Source organism: Neoarius graeffei, chromosome 14 (assembly GCF_027579695.1).
Source record: "Neoarius graeffei isolate fNeoGra1 chromosome 14, fNeoGra1.pri, whole genome shotgun sequence".
NCBI classification, from domain to species: Eukaryota; Metazoa; Chordata; class Actinopteri; order Siluriformes; family Ariidae; genus Neoarius; species Neoarius graeffei.
In genome coordinates, this window is record NC_083582.1 from 66,982,268 (window position 1) to 67,004,244 (window position 21,977).

The following is a 21,977-nucleotide window of genomic DNA, read 5'->3' on the forward strand; positions in this document are numbered from 1 at the left end:
TCTTACTTCAGTATCTCGCCTCTACGTGAGATTATGAGAAGATCTTCCAAGACTTTTGGAGTTTCACCGTTGTGGAGACCTCCGTGAAGCACAGAGAATTTCTTGGTCCGACGCGTGGTCGCTCGTGATGAAAAGAAAGTCTCTGACCAGACAATGTGTACAGAGGATTAATTAGAAAGATCCGGTCGCTTCTAACCTTAAATTAACTGCTTGGGCTGCAGTCCGTACGTACGTATAATGAATAACTGAAAACCGGTTGTAACTCAAGCTCAGTTTAAAAATCGCGCGATCCGAGAATCTACCATGGCCAAAGGTGAGAGGAAAGCACGAAACTCTGATTCTTGAGGAAAAGAAAAGACGTCTTTATCTGGTTTGCTCGGTCAGAGCAAATCTCTCTGTGTCCAGACAGCTTGAAGTCCAAGACGGAAAAGAGGAAGTATGGCGGATTTCCAGGTCCCTTATGGAGTCGTGGAGGAAGTGACATAGATGATCCCGCCCACGCATGACGTAGGTCAACGCGGAAGTTGGCTGATGAGAAATGTAGCTTCTTAAAGAGACGGGCTGTTGTAGTTCTTAGACGGACTGTACCTACAATATGTATTAAACACAGCTACAATTTGGAAAACATTTTTAAACAAAAACACAGCCGAGAACATTTCACACTACAGACCTGGATTAAAAGTGAAGGGTTATCAAAATTGTCAATAAAACATTTCTCAGTCAAAATAAGTAAAATATAGGGAAAGTGTCATTGAATGAAATGTGTGGCACCCAGCTCTATGTTTGGCTCCCCAAGGTCAGTGCTTGTGCCTATTCCAGAACACACTGCTGTTACTGCTGAGGTTCCTGACAAAGAGCTGCTTTCAATAATGATCAATTTTTAAACAACATGCCACAATTTTAAAATATAAAATGTTAAAATATACCCCCCCCACACACACACACCACCATCATGTATATTGGACAGTAGGCTAATGGGCCAAAAGAACCTGTTATTTCACAGTTTGTGACCCTGCCAACAATCAGCCAGATCAGAGGCAAGAGTATGGGCAAAATTGATGTGTTTTTTTCTTTTTTCTTTTAAAATCTGGAAATATCTCCACTGTGGATCTTTGCAGCTCCTTCAGTGCTTTCTTTGGTGTCTTTGTTGCATCTCTGATTAATGCCCTCCTTGCCCAGTCTGTGAGTTTTGGTGGGCGGCCTTCTCTCGTCAGGTTTGTAGTGGTGCCATATTCTTTCCATTTTGCTATAATGGATTTAATGGTGCTCCCTGGGATATTCAAAGTTTGGGATATTTTTTATAACCCAACCCTGATCTATACTTCTCCATAACTTTGTCTCTGACCTGTTTGAAGGCTCCTTGGTTTTCATGTTGCTTGCTGAGTAGTGTTGCAGAGTCAGGGTCCTTCCAGAACAGGTTGATTTATACAGAGATCATGTGACAGATCATGTGAAACTTTGATTGCACATAATCAACTAATTATGTGACTTATGAAGTGAATTGGTTGGACCAGCTCTTATTTAGGGGTTGTATATGAAAGGGGGTGAATACCTATGCACACGCCAGAGTTCTGTTTTTTCATCTTAATTATTGTTTGTCTCACAATGAAACAATAATTTGCACCTTTAAAGTGCAAATTTTTTATTTACATGTTGTGTAAATCAAATGGTGCTAACACTCCAAAAATCCATTTTAATTCCAGCTTGTAATGCGACAAAACAGGACAAACACCAAGGGGGATTAATATGAATGCCAGACACTATATATAGTTCACACACAAAGAGCAGTCACATTTTACTGGGAAAATTGAGAAAATGGAAGGTGTAACTGAGACTGAGAGTGCTTACAACCGAAACTCCTTCAATAACCTGTTTTTAAATCTGTTCATCATCAGTCTTAGCTTAGATTATTTGGAGCGTCTGCTGTATAAGACCCTGTGTATGAGCTGTTACTATAAAAACAATATTGTATCAGGATGGGAATTGATACTAACCTATCATTCATGTTTTAGATGGAAGCACCTATGCTGCTATATGAAAACCATGCCCACCTTCTGGCCAATCAGATTTGAGCATTTAACCGTGCTATAGCATAATAGTCAGCAAAAAGCAATGTCCTCCAGCACAAGCTGCACTGGTCCCAGAAGAAATGCAATAAAAATGAACATTATAAAGGTGGGTTTATCAAGTTCATTTTCTCAGCTTGCTACAGGACCTCATGCTCTTCCCCTGAAATCACAATCCTCAAAGGGCAACAGCAAGCACCAAAGCAGGCTTTCTTGAGGTACTGAGTCATCACCTGCTGATCACACAAGGACTTCTCAGAGGGGTACTGTATGCTGTTTTATGGGTGAACTTTTCTAGTCAGGTGAAAAGATGTCCAATTTTGCAGATCCAGTATGCTTCATTGGGCGGCACGGTGATGCAGTGGTTAGCAAGAAGGCTTTGGGTTCGAACCTCATGGCCGATGGGGGCCTTTCTGTGTAGAGTTTGCATGTTCTCCCTGTGTCTGCATGGGTTTCCCCCACCATCCAAAGACAGGCAGTTAGATTAACTAGATACTCTAAATTGCCTGAAGGTGTGAATGGTTGAGAGGAAAAAACCTCTATAATAATCCAGCCCAAGGGAAACCACTACTGTAATAATTTCCTTGAACATTTAATGGCTAGAGTGGCTACATCACTGCAGTGTTTCATTAATTCACTGCTGAGTAACATATACAGGATGGTTTATGACTGTTAAACACAGCAATATGTGGTTGGTTGGAAGGGTTTGTTGACATCATTCTTTTGTGAAATGTCAAAAGAATAGCATGACTGCGAAAATCAGGCAAAGCAATTGCTTATATGCATCTAAATTTAGCCATCAGTCACCAATCAGTGCTCAAACGAAGTGTGTTCATGAGTTTTAACTCATGTATTCTCAGATTGAATTCTCCAAGTAAATAATCTGAGCTATAGATAATAAAGTGGTTTTAAATGGAATTCCGTGTGCATGGATGTGTCTTTAGATCATTGTGAAGGCCTAATGTCCCCATGGTATTAGGAATACATGACATATTGCCACTGTAGTTAATTAAGGACAAATGATTTTATATTGACAGTTACACAGGGTGTTTTAAAAAAAATTGATATCATTTCACGATCTAATAACTTTGCCAATTCTCGTTCAATTGACCTCAAATTTTAAAAGCATGTGTAGCAACAGATCAAAATTTTATGTTTAATGTTTTTTTGTTTTTATCTTTTTAGGTATAGAAATGCCATTCACTGGAAAAGAAAAGGCGTTTTGTGTGTTAGAGTACGCTCGAACACAATCGAACAAGACTGTGCAGCGTGCATTTATGAGAGAATTCTCTAAAAATGCACCAACTGCAATGCAGATTTGGACACGGCACAAAAAGTTCAAAGAGGAAGGCTGTCTGTGTGTGTCTGTGTCTCAGGTGGCGCGCATATTGAAAATGTGTGAAATCGTTCACGGAATCCACATACCTGTACCTTTGAATTTCTCATTCAGATTTTGAGGAATAAATCTTATATTGCTCAACATTAAGCCTGTTCAGTTTCATTTCCCTAGACCATGTAGTTTCTGGGATGTTTACATCTCAAATGATATCAAATTCTTTGAAACACCCTGTCTATCTCCACATTCACTGGATATGAGCAATCGCGCGCTCTGACTGGCTACTCTACTACTAGGCTATCAGCTCATATATCGTGAGTTGAGAAAAACAAAATGGCGGAGCATTTTGCTGAAACAACCAAAGACAAAAAAAGCAATAAAATATGGAATTAAAGTATTTGATGGTAGGAACGTATGGTTATTTTTTTTTTTCAAGAATTATAAGTGTAGCATTTTCCACAAATCGCTCTTGTCATTTCGCCGGTTTGTTTACATTCTTCATCTTTAAGCATTAGAAACAAACAAAGGGAACTCGCACGCCTAGATGCCGATATAATAATGCACTTTTATTACATATTAAAACAAACAAAAAGTGCTACCAAAGTGAAAAGTACAAACGTTTCGGTCACAAAAACTGAGGATGGTCTGATTGTGACCGAAACGTTTGTACTTTTCACTTTGGTAGCACTTTTTGTTTGTTTTAATATGTAATAAAAGTGCATTATTATATCGGCATCTAGGTGTGCGAGTTCCCTTTGTTTGTTTCTAGTTATTCTATTGGAACTTACGCATCCACCAGGTATCAGATTTAAAAGGCGTGGTACCTTCATTGGAAAGCACGTTCATCTTTAAGCATTGAAATTTGTTGAATTTTTTTAGACTGGTTCAAAAGCTCAAAGAAGTTTGAAAATTACTGAACTGAAATGTCCAAGGAAGAATTAAATAAATGTCTATACCTGGGCACGACAGCAAGGCGGCACTTTCTACAAAAACAAAACAGTTATTCTCATCGTACATGGCTTATAGCTGACTCAGCACTACGTGCCTCGTCGGCTATCAGCTCATGTACGACTCGCTTTCATGGAATAATACATATGTGTGTGTGTGTATATATGTTGTGAAACATCCAATCAAAGGAAATAAAATCATAAAAGTTGTAATTATTCCAAAAGTAAATATGCAACATTATTAACCAAATGTTTCACTTAGCTTGACTTTTCTTATTGCATTCCTCCACTACAACATGCTCCAAAGGTTATACACCCACCTGCTCCAAGGGTTATACAACACACCACACCATGAATATCAACAGGGACTGAGGAAAATATTTTCTCCCAAATAAAATGTGTGCAAAACAGGTTGAAATCAGGACTCTTGAGTCCTGGACTAAAAGGCAGTATCAAATTAGTGTAGTATTTGCTTTAGTTTGTGCTCGAATCTGACATGTATGACTTGTGAAAGCAGTTATTTAACTGCTTCCTGAAGGTCTGTATGGCAGTGATTCTGTGCACCACATGTGTATTCAGGTTCCAGTGTGGCTTTTTTTTTTTTTGTGGCTTTTGGCCATTTTAAAGCAATAAAAGAGAATTTACGTTAACTCTACAATTCTACAGCTTTATAGCCCTCGCCACAAAACCCTCGTTTTTCATCGCCGTGAATTTGTGCCCCGTCTTATTGACGGGACCTAATGAAATGTGAAATGTCAACTGTAGCAAGAAATTTCAGCTCCTGGAAAATGGAGTTTAGAAGAGTGCAGTGAAGCACAGGGTGGGAACGTGGGCTGGTTATTGCAGATCAGTCACATGCTGCTCAAAGGATCCTAAATGCGACCTAGAGAGAGAGAGAGAGAGAATCTATCTGGCACATTAAACGGTATCACCATGTTTGATAGAGTGTTTTTTTTTTCATGCTGTACAGTGTTATGTCATCATCAACAGTTCATAAATATTTCTTTTTATATTAACTGATGTGAAAGAGCAACTATTGAGGTCTCCCTAAAGATACTGTATTTCTGTATTCAAAGAAAACATTCTCAAATATGCTCTCTGTTCAAGGATGACATGCGCACACACACACACACACACACATATATATATATATATATATATATATACACACACACACATACATACATACAGTGGTGCTTGAAAGTTTGTGAACCCTTTAAAATTTTCTATATTTCTGCATAAATATGACCTAAAACATCATCGGATTTTCACACAAGTCCTAAAAGTAGATAAAGAGAACCCAGTTAAACAAATGAGATCAAAATATTATACTTGGTCATTTATTTATTGAGGAAAATGATCCAATATTACATATCTGTGAGTGGCAAAAGTATGTGAACCTTTGCGTTCAGTATCTGGTGTGACCTCCTTGTGCTGCAATAACTGCAACTAAACATTTGTGGTAACTGTTGATCAGTCCTGCACACCGGCTTGGAGGAATTTTAGCCCGTTCCTCCGTACAGAACAGCTTGGGTTTCCTCACATGAACTGCTCACTTCAGGTCCTTCCACAACATTTCGATTGGATTAAGGTCAGGACTTTGACTTGGCCATTCCAAAACATTAACTTTATTCTTCTTTAACCATTCTTTGGTAGAACGACTTGTGTGCTTAGGGTTGCTGTCTTGCTGCATGATCCACCTTCTCTTGAGATTTAGTTCATGGACAGATGTCCTGATATTTTCCTTTAGAATTTGCTGGTATAATTCAGAATTCCTTGTTCCAACAATGATGGCAAGCCATCCTGGCCCAGATGCAGCAAAACAGACCCAAACCATGATACTACCACCACCATGTTTCACAGAAGGGATAAGGTTCTTATGTTGGAATGCAGTGCTTTCCTTTCTCCAAACATAACGCTTCTCATTGAAACCAAAAAGTTCTATTTTGATCTCATTTGTCCACAAAACATTTTCCAATAGCCTTCTGGCTTGTCCACATGATCTTTAGCAAACTGCAGATGAGCAGCAATGTTCTTTTTGGAGAGCAGTGGCTTTCTCCTTGCAACCCTGCCATGCACACCATTGTTGTTCAGTGTTCTCCTGATGGTGGACTCATGAACATTGGCTAATGTTAATGTGAGAGAGGTCTTCAGTTGCTTAGAAGTTACCTTGGGATCCTTTGTGACTATTACACACCTTGCTCATGGAGTGATCTTTGTTGGTCGACCACTCCTGGGGAGGGTAACAATGGTCTTGAATTTCCTCCATTTGTACACAATCTGTCTGACTGTGGATTGGTGGAGTCCAAACTCTTTAGAGATGGTTTTGTAACCTTTTCCAGCCTGATGAGCATCAACAACACTTTTTCTGAGGTCCTCAGAAATCTCCTTTGTTCGTGTCATGATACACTTCCACAAATATGTGTTGTGAAGATCAGACTTTGATAGATCCCTGTTCTTTAAATAAAACAGGGTGCCCACTCACACTTGATTGTCATCCCATTGATTGAAAACACCTGACTCTAATTTCACCTTCAAATTAACTGCTAATCCTAGAGGTTCACATACTTTTGCCACTCACAGATATGTAATATTGGATCATTTTCCTCAATAAATAAGTGACCAAGTATAATATTTTTGTCTCATTTGTTTAACTGGGTTCTCTTTATCTACTTTTAGGACTTGTGTGAAAATATGATGATGTTTTTGGTCATATTTATGCAGAAATATAGGAAATTCTAAAGGGTTCACAAACTTTCAAGCACCACTGTACACACAAGCAAATGGAATAATTATACATGATGATATTTATTGTATATGAAGATATTTATTTATTTACTTATTGTTTAATTTTATATCTGGCGTAGAGTGTGCTATGTATTGTACACCATATAAGACCATTTTGTTATACCATAGACTTAGAAAAAATGAGGGTAACACGGTGATGCAGTAGTTAGCACTGTCGCCTCACAGCAAGAAGGTTCCAGGTTTGAATCTCATGGCCAACGGGAGCCTTTCTGTATGGAGTTTGCATGTTCTCCCCGTGTCTGTGTGGGTTTCCTTCAGGTGCTCCGGTTTCCTCCACAGTCCAAAGACATGCAGATTAGGTAAAATATCCAGTCACTGGTGTTGCACAAGCTAGTGCATACTTAGTGCCGGTCCCAAGACTGGATAGATTGGGGAGGGTTGCGTCAGGAAGGGCATCCAGTGTAAAACTATGCCAAATTAAATATGTGGAACAGATCTGCTGTGGCGACCCGAAAGAAGAAGAAGCAGCTGAAAGATGAAGATAGACTTAGAAAAATGGACTGTTCTCTGAATGGCTTAGCTTTGGTGTCGCTTGCTGATTTCCTAAAACATTATAACCCATTCTGAGTACTTATCTCAACTGCGTCAGGCTTAGTCTTAAGGATTAGTCTGAGTCTTACAGATTCATAAATCTGAAGTGGTATTTCTGTATACATTATGCTCAGTAGGCTTTCCTATGAACTTTTTCTGTCAACTGGACCAGTTTTAGGAAGCTAAGAAACCTCAGCTAGCTTAGCTTTCTCAAAGTGTTGTAGTTGGAAACCCTTCTTACTGTATGGAAACACCATCCATCCATTATCCGTAACCACTTATCCTGTGCAGGGTCAAGCTGGAGCCTATCCCAGCTGACTATGGGCGAGAGGCGGGGTACACCCTGGACAAGTTGCCAGATCATCGCAGGGCTGACACATAGAGACAAACAACCATTCACACTCACATTCACACCTACGGTCAATTTAGAGCCACCAATTAGCCTAAACTGCATATCTTTGGACTGTGGAGGAAACTGGAGCACCTGGAGGAAACCCACGCAGACACGAGGAGAACATGCAAACTCCACACAAAAGGCCCCTGTCGGCCACTGGGCTCAAACCCAGAACCTTCTTACTGTGAGGTGACAGTGCTAACCACTACACCACCGTGCCGCTGGGTGCATCATGTTTACAGATAAAAATTCTCACTCCCACATACAGAGCACTCTATCATCAGGCACCTGCTTATCTGACCAATATCCTCCATCCCTACTTCGCAGCTCGCTCCCTAAGGTCAAACAATCCACACCTCCTTCTTGTCCCCTGTACCTGTTTAAAAACCTGTGGTGAGTGGGCATTGAAGTCAGTTGCTCTGAGGTTGTGGAACACTCTACCCTGATCTACCAGGTTTTCCAACACCACTAACTCTTTTAAGAAACTACTGAAAACATATATATATATATATATATATATATATATATATATATATGGGCGGCACGGTGGTGTAGTGGTTAGCGCTGTCGCCTCACAGCAAGAAGGTCCTGGGTTCGAGCCCCGGGGCCGGCGAGGGCCTTTCTGTGTGGAGTTTGCATGTTCTCCCCGTGTCCGCGTGGGTTTCCTCCGGGTGCTCCGGTTTCCCCCACAGTCCAAAGACATGCAGGTTAGGTTAACTGGTGACTCTAAATTGAGCGTAGGTGTGAATGTGAGTGTGAATGGTTGTCTGTGTCTATGTGTCAGCCCTGTGATGACCTGGCGACTTGTCCAGGGTGTACCCCGCCTTTCGCCCGTAGTCAGCTGGGATAGGCTCCAGCTTGCCTGCGACCCTGTGGAAGGATAAAGCGGCTAGAGATAATGATATATATATATTTTTTTTTTCCATTCTGTCATTTGGGTAACTGTTATGTTTTTGTCTTTTATGTATTGTTGTACTTCTGTGTATTGCGCTTCATGGATTCTATATACTGTGTCTGTACCTACTGTTTTTTTTTTTTTTTGTATTTTGTGTTTCTGTTTTTTTGTTTGCTGTATATTGTGACTCATATCCTACATGTTTCTTCTTATTTATTCCCTGTACACCACTTTGTGCCACTTGTCTGCGAAAAGCGCTATATAAATAAACTATATTTACTTACTTTTGTAAAAAAGTTTATCACTAGAATCCTGAATGTTCTTTGGTTTGTCCTTCTGGTGAAATTTTAAATGTGGTTTCTGTTATGTAAAACCCTGTGCTTCCTTATCACGGATGTTTCAAAGTTCAGCCTTTGTATAGGAAGCTGTCCCAACTATTCAATTAACTCTTGAAGAACCTTTTATCAAGGCCTTTTTTAATTGTTTCAGATCTAGACACTAAATTTAGTTTTCTCTTCTGTTGCCTGGGAATGCATTCCCTATAGAATGAGCTTTTGTTCTTGAATGTAATTGTGGTTAAGCTCCATGTCAAGTAGCTTCTGCAGATCCATAGAGAGAGAGAGAGAGAAAGGTTATTATCTCAGCTTTTGTTAAAAAAGCATCATTTTTAAAGTTAGATGGCAAGAAAGAAAGAAAGAAAGAAAGAAAGAAAGAAAGAAAGAAAGAAAGAAAGGTAACAATTAATCATAAAATGTCCTCTCCGATATAAAAGCTAGCAGGAAACGATGAGAGAAATAAAGAAAGAACATGAGGAGAATATTCCATCTTTAGTAGAGCTTGCTGAAGTGAATCTGTAATGTAATGTAAATCTTTTTGACTGGGCAAATATTTAACGCACGCTTTGGTCTGCTGTTTCAGCATCACAGCATGATGGAAAATTTCGAAGTGCTGAAAGCTTTTCGTAGCTCTGCTTGCACTTCCACTGACCGTCAGCCTTTTGGTTCAATTTATTTGAACCCAGAGCCCTCTGAGAGGCAACAGGACACAAGCATCATGCAACCAGCCTTCTGTATACAGCACTGATACATCTATTACAAGGAAGCAAAAGAAACAATATTGATTCTGGTTCAATTGCTGTTAAATGAAGACACATACTCCTGTATCAGCTTTGAGACAGGTTTGGGTTGTATTAAAAATATGCTGACCAGTAATTGCAGCCCTAGGGAATCTTTAACTTGCAAAAAAGACAATAGCTCTGGTATTTAATGAATTTATCATGGTTTATCTAACTCCCTAATAGACGCCAAGCAGCTGAGGTTTCTTTTTTCTTTCTTTCTTGAGAACACTTAGTGCTTAAAGATTTACATCCGTGAGAAGTCTTTAAAAATATCACACTTTCTTTCAGGGGAAACCCAACAGAATCTATAATTGAAGGTTTTCTTTTCAAGTCAAGTCTGCGGAAAGCTTGCTCAATAAACACGGTTTCACACTGGTTATGTGAGCCATGTGTCTTACTCTCTATGTCCTCTGGCTAAACATTTAGATGAAGTTGTTAGAATTTAATTCCTTTATCAGCTAAATTGAAGCCTGTTCTAGTTCTTGCTACCTTGCCTACCACTGCTAAATCATTTCCCCCTTTTCCGTCAAAGAAGCTCCGCTTTGGACTGATTCCATATGATACGATATCCCAAGTGACCTGATTTTCAGAGTAGTGCTCATGTTAAGCATTCTGTCTCTGAATCTCCCACTCACTGCCATTAGATAAAGTGCTGTGTGTTTCAGAGAGATACAGTAGAATAAGATCTCCTCTGTATTGGATGACTTCCAACTCTGTGTGTGTAAATATGCGGGCTGGTGCATGTGCTAGATCTTCACCAGCTTAAACATCAGTCTTTCTGTGTGTGTGTGTGTGTGTGTGTGTGTGTGTGTGTGTGTGTGTGTTTTTACTTCTGACTAAGTCTCCCTCAGGCCGCTGGTTCTGTACTGGCTCCATATTGATGAGTCTATCATGGTGCCATACCATCAGTGGATCTCCACATGAAAGCAGCTGTGAAACTGGATAAAAAGCAGGCTTGACAGCTCGATAGAACAGAGAACAAGGACAAACCAACATGCATCATCTACATGCAAAAATGATGAAAGATAGCTCACGTACAGCTTTCTACACGTACAACGTATGAGGAACATCTCTGAATGTGTTTCAGATTTATCTAACATGTGAAAACCATCAGGAAGACATTTACCTCGTTGATAATAATAATAATAATAATAATAATAATAATAATAATTTTTAAGACAATCTTTATTTCATAAAAAAATAATAAACTTCAAATAACTAATATAAACTACAAAATTATTTCTATAATTGTTCAAAGTTACACACAATTCGGTCTGATATCATAAAAAACTGCAATAATATATAACAGGTATGACAAAAACTATATATGATAAGAACTAAACTAAGGAATATTAGATTAAAAAGATAAAAACTATATATGATAGAAATTAAGCTAAAGAATGTAGATTAAATTGATAAAAACTATATATAAATAAAAACTAAAACTAAAAAGAGTAGAAATTAAATTGAACACTAAAATGTTCTAATTAATTGCGACGACTGACGTTTCTATGTCAAAGTCTTTCACATTCAAATTAGTTCTTCTTATAGTTCTTAAACTCTTAAACACAGAAGCACTGATTGCATAATAATAATAATAATAATAATAATAATAATAATAATAATAATGAGGGTGGCACAGTGGTGTAGTGGTTAGCACGGTCACCTCACAGTAAGAAGGTCCAGGTTTGAGCCCAGTGGCCAACGGGGGCCTTTCTGTGTAGAGTTTGCATGTTCTCCCTGTGTCTGCATGGGTTTCCTGCAGGTGCTCCGGTTTCCCCCACAGTCCAAAGACATGCAGGTTAGGTTAATTGGTGGCTCTAAATTGATCATGAGTGTGAATGGTTGTTTGTCTCGATGTGTCAGCCCTGCAATGATCTGGCAACTTGTCCAGGGTGTACTCCACCTCTTGCTCATAGTCAGCTGGGATAGGCTCCAGCTTGGCTGCGACCCTGCACAGGATAAACGGTTACAGATAATAGATGGATGGATGGATGATAATAATAATAATAATAGGGTGGCACTGCAGTGCAGTGGTTGGCACTGTCACCTCACAGCAAGAAGGTTCTGGGTTCAAACCTCATGGCTGACTGGGGCCTTTCTGTCCAGAGTTGGCATGCTGTCCTCATGCCTGTGTGGGTTTCCTCTGGACACTTTGCTTTCCTCCCAAAATCCAAAGACGTGCAGTTTCGGTTAAATGACTACTCTCAATTGCCCTTTGGCATGAGCATGAATGGTTGTTCGTCTCTGTTTTAGCCCTGAGATAGACTGATGATAGATTGGTAACAGGGTGTTACCCAACCTCTCACTTGAAGTCAGCTGGGATTGGATCCAGCTTCCCCCACAACCCTGATGGATGTTGTAATAATAATAATAATAAATTTAAAAAGACTAGTTGGAAGAAGAAGAAAGGGAAAAGTGCTGAGAGAAAAGATATATTTTATTCTGATAACTAAAATGAGAGATGGACACGTAATCCGAAGGTCCTTATTGATGGCATGACGTTTGGGAGCTATGAAAGTAAAATAGTTGCCCTATTGATGTCAGTCAGGTCTTAGGCACTTCCCGTTGACCTGTATTGGGAGATCTGAGAGTTTGAACAGGGTAAAGGGATGAGGGAGCTCTACACCCCTACTCAGTATAAGTAAAGAGAAATTATACTCAAGTCAAAGTACACACGTGTCAACATTTTAATTAAAATTGGCAGTATTTAGCCAAAAATCTACTTGAGTGAATGTCAAAACGTCTGTAAAAAATTGTACTCAAGTATTAAAAAGTAAAAAAGTCAATGTTTTTAATTAAGTAGGTCACTTCAGTTGACAAAATGGCATGATTATTATTTTTTTCCTCCATCAATGCATTTGACTGGATGTTTTAAACAAAAATATAAATAAACTAGAAGGGCACTCATTGGCATGCATAACTCTGTCAAACCACATATTAGAATATCCTGGATCGACACACGTATCCGGATTTGCATCAAAATCTAATCAATTGTTCCTTGTCCCATGGCCCACCTTTTCTCAACATTTTATCAAAATCTGTTCAATACTTTTTGAGTTACATTGGGAACAGGCAAACAAACAAACACAGGTGAAAACATAACCTCCTCTAACAAGGTTGGTGAAAGTAAATATAAATTACCATTTGAGACCATTTTTTGGATGTATTGTGTACTGCCATTGGCTAGATGAGAAAAGACAAATATAAAATGATTTTGAAGGTCTAAATAAAAATGCAAGGCAAGTCTAAATAAAAATGCAAGGCGTGAAAAGTATTTTTTTCTTGGAATTTCTTTGAATTATGTATGTACACTACAATATAATACATTATTATCCATACAAGGCACTTTTTCAATGGAGTAAAAACATGGACTCTATTCCCTTCTAGTGGGTTTCATTCATTTGGTTCGATAGCATGCAATATTTTTAGCATATAGCTTATCCTACGTGTATTACATCACTCTACCCAATGGAAAATGAGTGTTGAATATAGTTTACCATATTGCATGTTTGTCAAGACAACATGACATCACACATCGGAGACATAAAACTTCTACGCGAGTGAGCGACTGTAACAATTTGTAAACAAACATGGCCGCCAGGTTTGCTTTGTTAAATACGGAAGATTTTGAGAGAATTTTGAAAGAGAAAGATGCGTTGATAGGAATGTGTATGTATTATAATAATTATAATAAGGGGCGGCACGGTGGTGTAGTGGTTAGCGCTGTTGCCTCACAACAAGAAGGTCCAGGTTCGAGCCCCGTGGCCGGCAAGGGCCTTTCTGTGCAGAGTCTGCATGTTCTCCCCATGTCCGCGTGGGTTTCCTCCGGGTGCTCCGGTTTCCCCCACAGTCCAAAGACATGCAGGTTAGGTTAACTGGTGACTCTAAATTGACCGTAGGTGTGAATGTGAGTGTGAATGGCTGTCTATGTGTCAGCCCTGTGATGACCTGGCAACTTGTCCAGGGTGTACCCCGCCTTTCGCCCGTAGTCAGCTGGGATAGGCTCCAGGTTGCCAGCGACCCTGTAGAACAGGATAAAGTGGCTAGAGATAATGAGATGAGATAATAATAATAATTATTATTATTATTATTATGGCTTTTTTCATGGTATATCAGATATATTCCATTCAGCTAGCATGATATTGAACTCGTCTTCAACTCATTCAATATCATGCTAGCTGAATGGAATATATCTGATATACCATGAAAAAAGCCATAATAATAATAACAATAATTATTATTATCTCATCTCATTATCTCATTTTCTACTGCTGTTTGCCCTTTATGTTCAAGACACATAAAAATGAAGAACAACAAGTTTTTTTTTGGTTGGTTGGTTGTTTTTTGCCTAATTTTCCTATCCTCTCTATTTAGGTTGTCCAGTAGCCATAAAGCGTGTGCGGAGCAACAAACGAGTGGCTTTGGCAACAGCAGCACTGGTGGCTATGGAATCAAACTTGGGTCAGAGGCCATCAGCCTCCTCAGCCCACCCTCTACATTTGCTCTCACTGTCTCCCATTAAGATCCCTCTTTTCACATCCTCTAACCCAGGTAAGTACAGACGGCTTTATTCGTCCCGGATAAAATCTAGGATTCATCTAGGAACCTGGATAAAAGCTATCTTTATTTATATGATAAGAGACAGGCTGGTGTCTGTTCGTTTATGCCATATAAAATGGCCTTTATTCACCTATAAAGTCTCTTCAGTGACCCTTCATCTCACTTAAAAGGTAGGGTCAGTGATTTTTAAGTTATTTATTGAAGTTCCCTACACATAATGGCATCACTTAATAAAATATATGCTGAAAGGTCAACCTCTGAAACTCTGATCACTGTGGTACCCAAGGCTCTGTTAGCAGGAAAAAAAAAAGAACAAATAATGTGAATTATTATCATCCAAGCACTCAGGATAAGGAGGCATCCTGTCTTGCCTGTCACCCACATTGGCTAGCAATTCACAAATCCTTGTACTGCACTAGTGATCAGGATTTTAGCCAAGGAAGATTGCATGCTTATATTTTGGGGTGTCGCTTTGGAAGGGTTTCCAAACAGCGAGCTTCAATATATATATAAAAATATATATATATACATCCATTATCTGTCGCCACTTAGCCTGTTCTACAGGGTTGCAGGCAAGCTGGAGCCTATCCCAGCTGACTATGGGCGAAAGGCAGGGTACACCCTGGACAAGTCGCCAGGTTATCGCAGGGCTGACACAGAGACAAACAACCATTCACACTCACAGTCAATTTAGAGCCACCAATTAGCCTAACCTGCATGTCTTTGAACTATGGATGAAACCAGAGCACCTGGAGGAAACCCATACAGACATGGGGAGAACATGCAAACTCCACATAGAAAGGCCCTTACTGGCCGCTGGGCTCGAACCCAGGATCTTCTTGCTGTGAGGTGACAGTGCTAACCACTACACCACCATGCCACCCCTATATATATAAAAGTCAAAGTCCTTTCCCACGCCATGTGGCGCATAGGTAGGGTAACCAGATTTCCCTAGTCTGAAACTGGGACACTTTTGCGCGCGACCATGCTCGCGCACGCACACCTTTTTTTTTACGTAAACGTGACACTCAGAGAGGTGCTCTTATCATTTCGTTGAAGCTCACATTTATCAACATCTCACATGAAATAAAACAAACAGGCATTTTGTTATCTAGTAGCATAGTGGTATACAGATCAGTTAAATTATGGTCAGACAACAGATTTTGTAATGGCTGAGAATAGGCCAGGCTATGTCCATAGGCCAAATTTACACTGATTTATTTCACCTGTTTGTGAGAACACCAAGAAGAATGCATATGCACATGTAGGCTATATCTCTAAAATTGTATGCACTATAGCATGAACTTAAAAAGTAGATATGTGACCTCAACATCGCCTAGGTCAGGATCAACCTTACTAACCATTCCCCACAACTGAATGAATAAAGCAAGAAGATGTGTACAAAAGTGAACACTTTAATGGAAGGTGCAACAAGCTGTTCAACACAGCAATATGGCCAAACTATCAGAATGGTATGTTAAACAGAAACAAAAAAGAGACAAGTGATTTGAGAATATATACTATGGAAGCCGAGAGAGGCCCTTCATATAATCCTTTTTTTTATTCACCTTGTTATCCCGAGATAACGACGTAATTAATTCAGGATCTCGAGAAAACAACACAACTTCGAGATCTTGAGAAAACAAAACTGTTATTCCGAGATCTCGAGAAAACAAAACAATTATTCCGTGATCTCGAGAAAACAAAACAATTATTTCATGATCTCGAGTAAACAGCTGAGAAATGGTTCATTCAGGTACGCCAAGAGACTTGTGATATGCTGACTTTGGGGCTATTTGTCATTCTGTATACATGCAACTTTGGTCATTAGAATGTCTGGAATAATTGATCACCTAATAAGGCAATATTTTGATCAGGGGTTGACACAGGGAGAGATTGCATTAAGTCTTTTAATAAGGGCTAATTTCAAAATTAGTCCGCAGAAGACTGGCCCGGCTTCGTCTCTACCGACGGAGATACAGTGATCCAGCTGAGATCATGAAATAATTGTCGTTTTCTCGAGATCTCGAATTAGTTGTATTGTTTTCTCGAGATCCTGAATTAATTATGTCGTTATCACGGGATAACAAGGTGAATAAAAAAAGATTATATGAAGGGCCTCTCGCGGCTTCCATAAATATACACTCAAACAAAACAGCAGTAAAGGAGGAGAGGGGTGACAGCCCGAGGAAAGCCCCCACAGGAGCGCACAGCATTTGCAACATAGGCTACCCAACTCAGTACAAGAACAAAGCACTTACAGTGTGTGCAGTAGGCTTCGTGCACACTGTTCTGCACCTCTCGGAGGAAGGGGTAGGTGCCCTGTAAATCTTTGGAAAAGGTACATTTTCTTTTCGGCATAATTGCTGCGGCATTACTGCTGCTAGCTGCTAGACAAAGAACATTCGCGCCAGTTAATGTTTATTTTATTGTTGCATGGCAACACGTTCTGTTGTCTGGAATAATGTGGCTAAATAAACACCCATGCCACAGGGCCAGGGAGAAGTAACCAGGAAAGTTTGCGATTCCTGTCAATTCATCAAAATAGTAAATGCAGACATTTCTCCGCTAATGATTCCCACGCTACTCAGTCGCAAATGTCGCGAGTGGCGAAAACCGGGATATATCCGTGTCCCGATAGACTTTTGTCGGGACTCGGGACACACAACCCCAAATCGGGACTGTCCCAGTAAAACCGGTACGTCTGGTCACCCTACGCATAGGGCAGTGACGATCTCCGTAGCTCTCGGCTTCTCTTACTTAGCTCGGGTTACAGTGGGGGGCTAGTCTTCTGGTAACCGCAAGAGTTTGACTCCCCACTTGCATCTGTATTGCAGCGTGCCTTGCCAGATGGCAGTAGGTACCGTTTTTATGATGGTCTTTGGGATGACCCAACCATGAATAGAACTCACGATCGAGAGGCGGACACGCTAACCACTAGGCCAACTCGTGGCTATATATATATATATATATATATATATATTATATATATCTCATCTCATTATCTCTAGCCGCTTTATCCTTCTACAGGGTCGCAGGCAAGCTGGAGCCTATCCCAGCTGACTATGGGCGAAAGGCGGGGTACACCCTGGACAAGTCGCCAGGTCATCACAGGGCTGACACATAGACACAGACAACCATTCACACTCACATTCACACCTACGGTCAATTTAGAGTCACCAGTTAACCTAACCTGCATGTCTTTGGACTGTGGGGGAAACCGGAGCACCCGGAGGAAACCCACGCGGACACGGGGAGAACATGCAAACTCCACACAGAAAGGCCCTCGCCGGCCCCGGGGCTCGAACCCAGGACCTTCTTGCTGTGAGGCGACAGCGCTAACCACTACACCACCGTGCCGCCCATTTTATATATATATATATATATATATATATATATATGTGATTCCACGCTTATGGGTCCTGAAATGGGGACATGAACTTATTTTTAAAAATTCAGCTAAAACCATTTCTTTTTTTTACCATCAGGTCACAAAACATGTAATCTTTAATGAATGATATGTTAAAAGATAACTTTAATTTTCTGAGATGTAATAAAAACATATTTACAGTATATGCCAAAGTCAGAACGTAACAGAAGTGCTGTGGACATATATATTCTCAATTTTAACAATGTAGAATTACTTTTTGAAACATAGGAAGGTGATGTTTTAGCAAATATAATTAATAAACATGTGTAGTCGAATAAACATACACATTCTTTCAATAAGATTAACATGGTATATAGCTAGATTGTAATTAATTTGTAACAGACGTGAGATGAACAATCGTACCAGAAGTAATGTAACAGACATCATTTTGGAACTCATAGGCTTGACTTTGGCATATAAATATGTTTTTATTACATCTCAGAAAATTAAAGTTATCTTTTAACATATCATTCATTAAAGATTACATGTTTTGTGACCTGATGGTAAAAAAAGAAATGGTTTTAGGTGAATAAGTTCATGTCCCCATTTCAGTACCCATAAGCATGGAATCACTCATATATATATATATATATATATATATATATATATATATATATATATATATAAACCCTGACATAAAAGTTAAAATCAGCAGAGTACTCATTTCTACAAACTAATCCCATTTTGTCATACACTCTCAAACCAATTACACATTTTGTTGTACTCACTTCAAGTTAAAATGCTTTTGGAACTTGGATTCATGATGAACCTAATTAAACCAAATCCACCTTACACATGCACGTTTTTATATGAAAACAAGTATGACGTTTTCTGTTGTAAAAGCAATATCGATTCGACCATATTTATTTACAAACTTATTTCCAGTTCATACGGTATTTTCCCTTTTTTCTGATGCTGTTAATAAGCTTTGATTCAATAAACTGAACAGAAAAAGTCTGGGAAGTTTAAAAAGCTCTTTGAAAAAAGTGTTGAAAGGGTCTGGAGTTTTATCAGAAGCAAATAACTAGGACCCTGTAAAAATGCCAGATTCTGCTGAAAGCTGGGAAAGCTGGCATATTTTATAAGGCTGTTTAATTTTTTTTTCAATCCACAATCTCTAGTGGCAATGGAACAGAAGTCTAACCTAAACCCAAATAATCTCACATTTGTCTGAGTCTATTAAGAATACCATCAATCACCTGTTAAATTTGCCCTCTCCAGACCAGATTTAGTACCTTTCACAATCATTCTGAACGTGTCCCCATCTCCTGGTCCAAGACCAAACCCACTTATTCTTTGTTGCCTCTCCTGATCTATTTGATGATATTTTTGGCTCAACAATCATGAACAGCTTTTGTACACAGCCTGTGATGTTATAAGTGCTGAATTATGTTATGAAAATGTTTCAGATTGCGTGTTTAACAGATTGTTAATAATAATGTTTATGCATTTGAAAGTACAGCAGGTTATAGGAAATTACATGACATTACATTATATGGCATTTAACAGATGCTGTTATCTAGAGCAATGTAAAACAAATGTAAAAGTCAGGTACAAGAAGTGCTGAACTTCTAGACAAGAAAGCTCTAGTGCCAACTGAACAAATGGCAGAATAATATATAGTGTAATAGTCTGTTGAAGTGCGGGCAGCATGGTGGTGTAGTGGTTAGCGCTGTCGCCTCACAGCAAGAAGGTCCAGGTTCGAGCCCCGTGGCCAATGAGGGCCTTTCTGTGCGGAGTTTGCATGTTCTCCCCGTGTCTGTGTGGGTTTCCTCCGGGTGCTCCGGTTTCCCCCACAGTCCAAAGACATGCAGGTTAGGTTAACTGGTGACTCTAAATTGACTGTAGGTGTGAATGTGAGTGTGAATGGTTGTCTGTGTCTATGTCTCAGCCCTGTGATGACCTGGCGACTTGTCCAGGGTGTACCCTGCTTTTCGCCCGTAGTCAGCTGGGATAGGCTCCAGCTTGCCTGCGACCCTGTAGAACAGGATAAAGCGGCTAGAGATAATGAGATGAGATGAGAGATGAGTCTGTTGAAGTACCAACAATCAACAACCAGCCAAGAAAAGCAAACCTATTCAACCATACAAATGAGCTGACAAAGTACAACTAAATAAAGAAAAATAAAACTCCAGCAACTAACCCCAGGCTAGACAGTACACAGCCTCGGTTGGTCAAGGCCGATACATGGTTACACACTGGGCAGGGAAGCAAGGGAGAGGTGCAGCCTGAAGAGGTGAGTCTTCAGTCTGCGCTTGAAGGTGGTCAGAGAGTCGACAGTTCTGACCTCAATTTGAAAGTCATTCCACCAACAGGGAGCCAGGACATATAGCAGTCTTGAGCGGGCTGGGCAGGAGCAGATAGGAGGAGGAGGAGCCAGGTGACCAGGAGTAGCGGAGCATACAGATCTGGCTGGCATGTTGTGGTGGATCAGTCTCTGCAGATATGCTGGACCTGACCCCTTGACAGCCTGGTAAACTGCACCAATGTCTTAAATGTGATGTGAGCTGCTAGAAGTAGCCAGTGCATGCAGCAAGCAAAGGGGTAACATGGGAGGAATGAGGGAGGTTGTAGACCAGGCGAGCTACAGCGTTCTGGATGAACTGCAGGGGTCTGATGGCAGAAGCTCGAAGGTCAGCAAGGAGAGAGTTGCAGTAGTCCAAGCGGGAGAGGATCAGCACTTTGACCAGGAGCTGAGTAGAGTTGGTGGTGAGGAAGGGGCAAATCCTTCAGATGTTGTCGAGAAGAAATCTACATGTCCGGGTCACTGCAGTGATGTTTGCTGAGGGGGAGAGTCTGTCATCGAACACCACTCCTAGGTTTTTCGCCCTGGGTGAAGGTGACCTAGAGCTGTCCCTCAGAGAGGAGATGATGTCCCTGAAATACCTATGTTTGACAAAGATTTAGTAGGATTCACACAAGACGTTGTATGTGTGCTATTCTTTTGTTTATCTACATGTACCATAAGGCTGTACAATTCTTGAATTTGATTGGTCAAAAGGTATTGATTCTTTTTTTTTTTTAAAAGCAGTGCTTGTAATAGTTCTGGCTGTAATTCAAATCACAGATTCTCATCTCATCTCATTATCTCTAGCCGCTTTATCCTTCCACAGGGTCGCAGGCAAGCTGGAGCCTATCCCAGCTGACTACGGGCGAAAGGCGGGGTACACCCTGGACAAGTCGCCAGGTCATCACAGGGCTGACACATAGACACAGACAACCATTCACACTCACATTCACACCTACGGTCAATTTAGAGTCACCAGTTAACCTAACCTGCATGTCTTTGGACTGTGGGGGAAACCGGAGCACCCGGAGGAAACCCACGCGGACACGGGGAGAACATGCAAACTCCACACAGAAAGGCCCTCGCCGGCCCCGGGACTCGAACCCAGGACCTTCTTGCTGTGAGGCGACAGCGCTAACCACTACACCACCGTGCCGCCCAAATCATAGATGATTATTATTATTATTATTATTACCTCGCTCGGGATGGAGTCCACCAGGGGGCGAGATATTGTTTTTGGTCGGGTTTGTTTATTTGTTTGTTTGCTTGTTAATGATGTTACAGGAAAATGGCTGGATCAATCTTCATGAAACTTTCAGGATAGATGGACATTGGTCTCAAATAGAACCTCCAAAATTTTGGGGGTCATCTGGTCAAGGTCAAGGTTTTTGTGGCTACTGCCTCATATAGAGGCGGCAGACATTATGTCATTGTGTTGTAAGAATGTAAGAGTGTAACAATCGCGCAATACGGTGTGAGAGCAGTATGGCGTGATCTGATTGGCTGAGAGCAGTACAGTGTGTTCTGATTGGCTGAGAGCAGCAGAGAATCAGAATCAGAACCATGTTTATTGGCCAAGTATGTTCACACACAAGGTCAAAAT

General features: G+C 40.3%; 1 protein-coding gene across 1 annotated transcript in view; it reads left to right on the forward strand.

The window, feature by feature from the left end:
• Window positions 1-21,977, forward strand: part of tcerg1l (transcription elongation regulator 1 like) — a 267,113-nt gene that overhangs the window by 58,814 nt on the left and 186,322 nt on the right. The window contains exon 4 of the mRNA XM_060940254.1: window positions 14,472-14,648. Within this exon, the coding sequence (XP_060796237.1) occupies window positions 14,472-14,648 (177 nt within the window). The remainder of the gene's footprint in view (window positions 1-14,471; window positions 14,649-21,977) is intronic.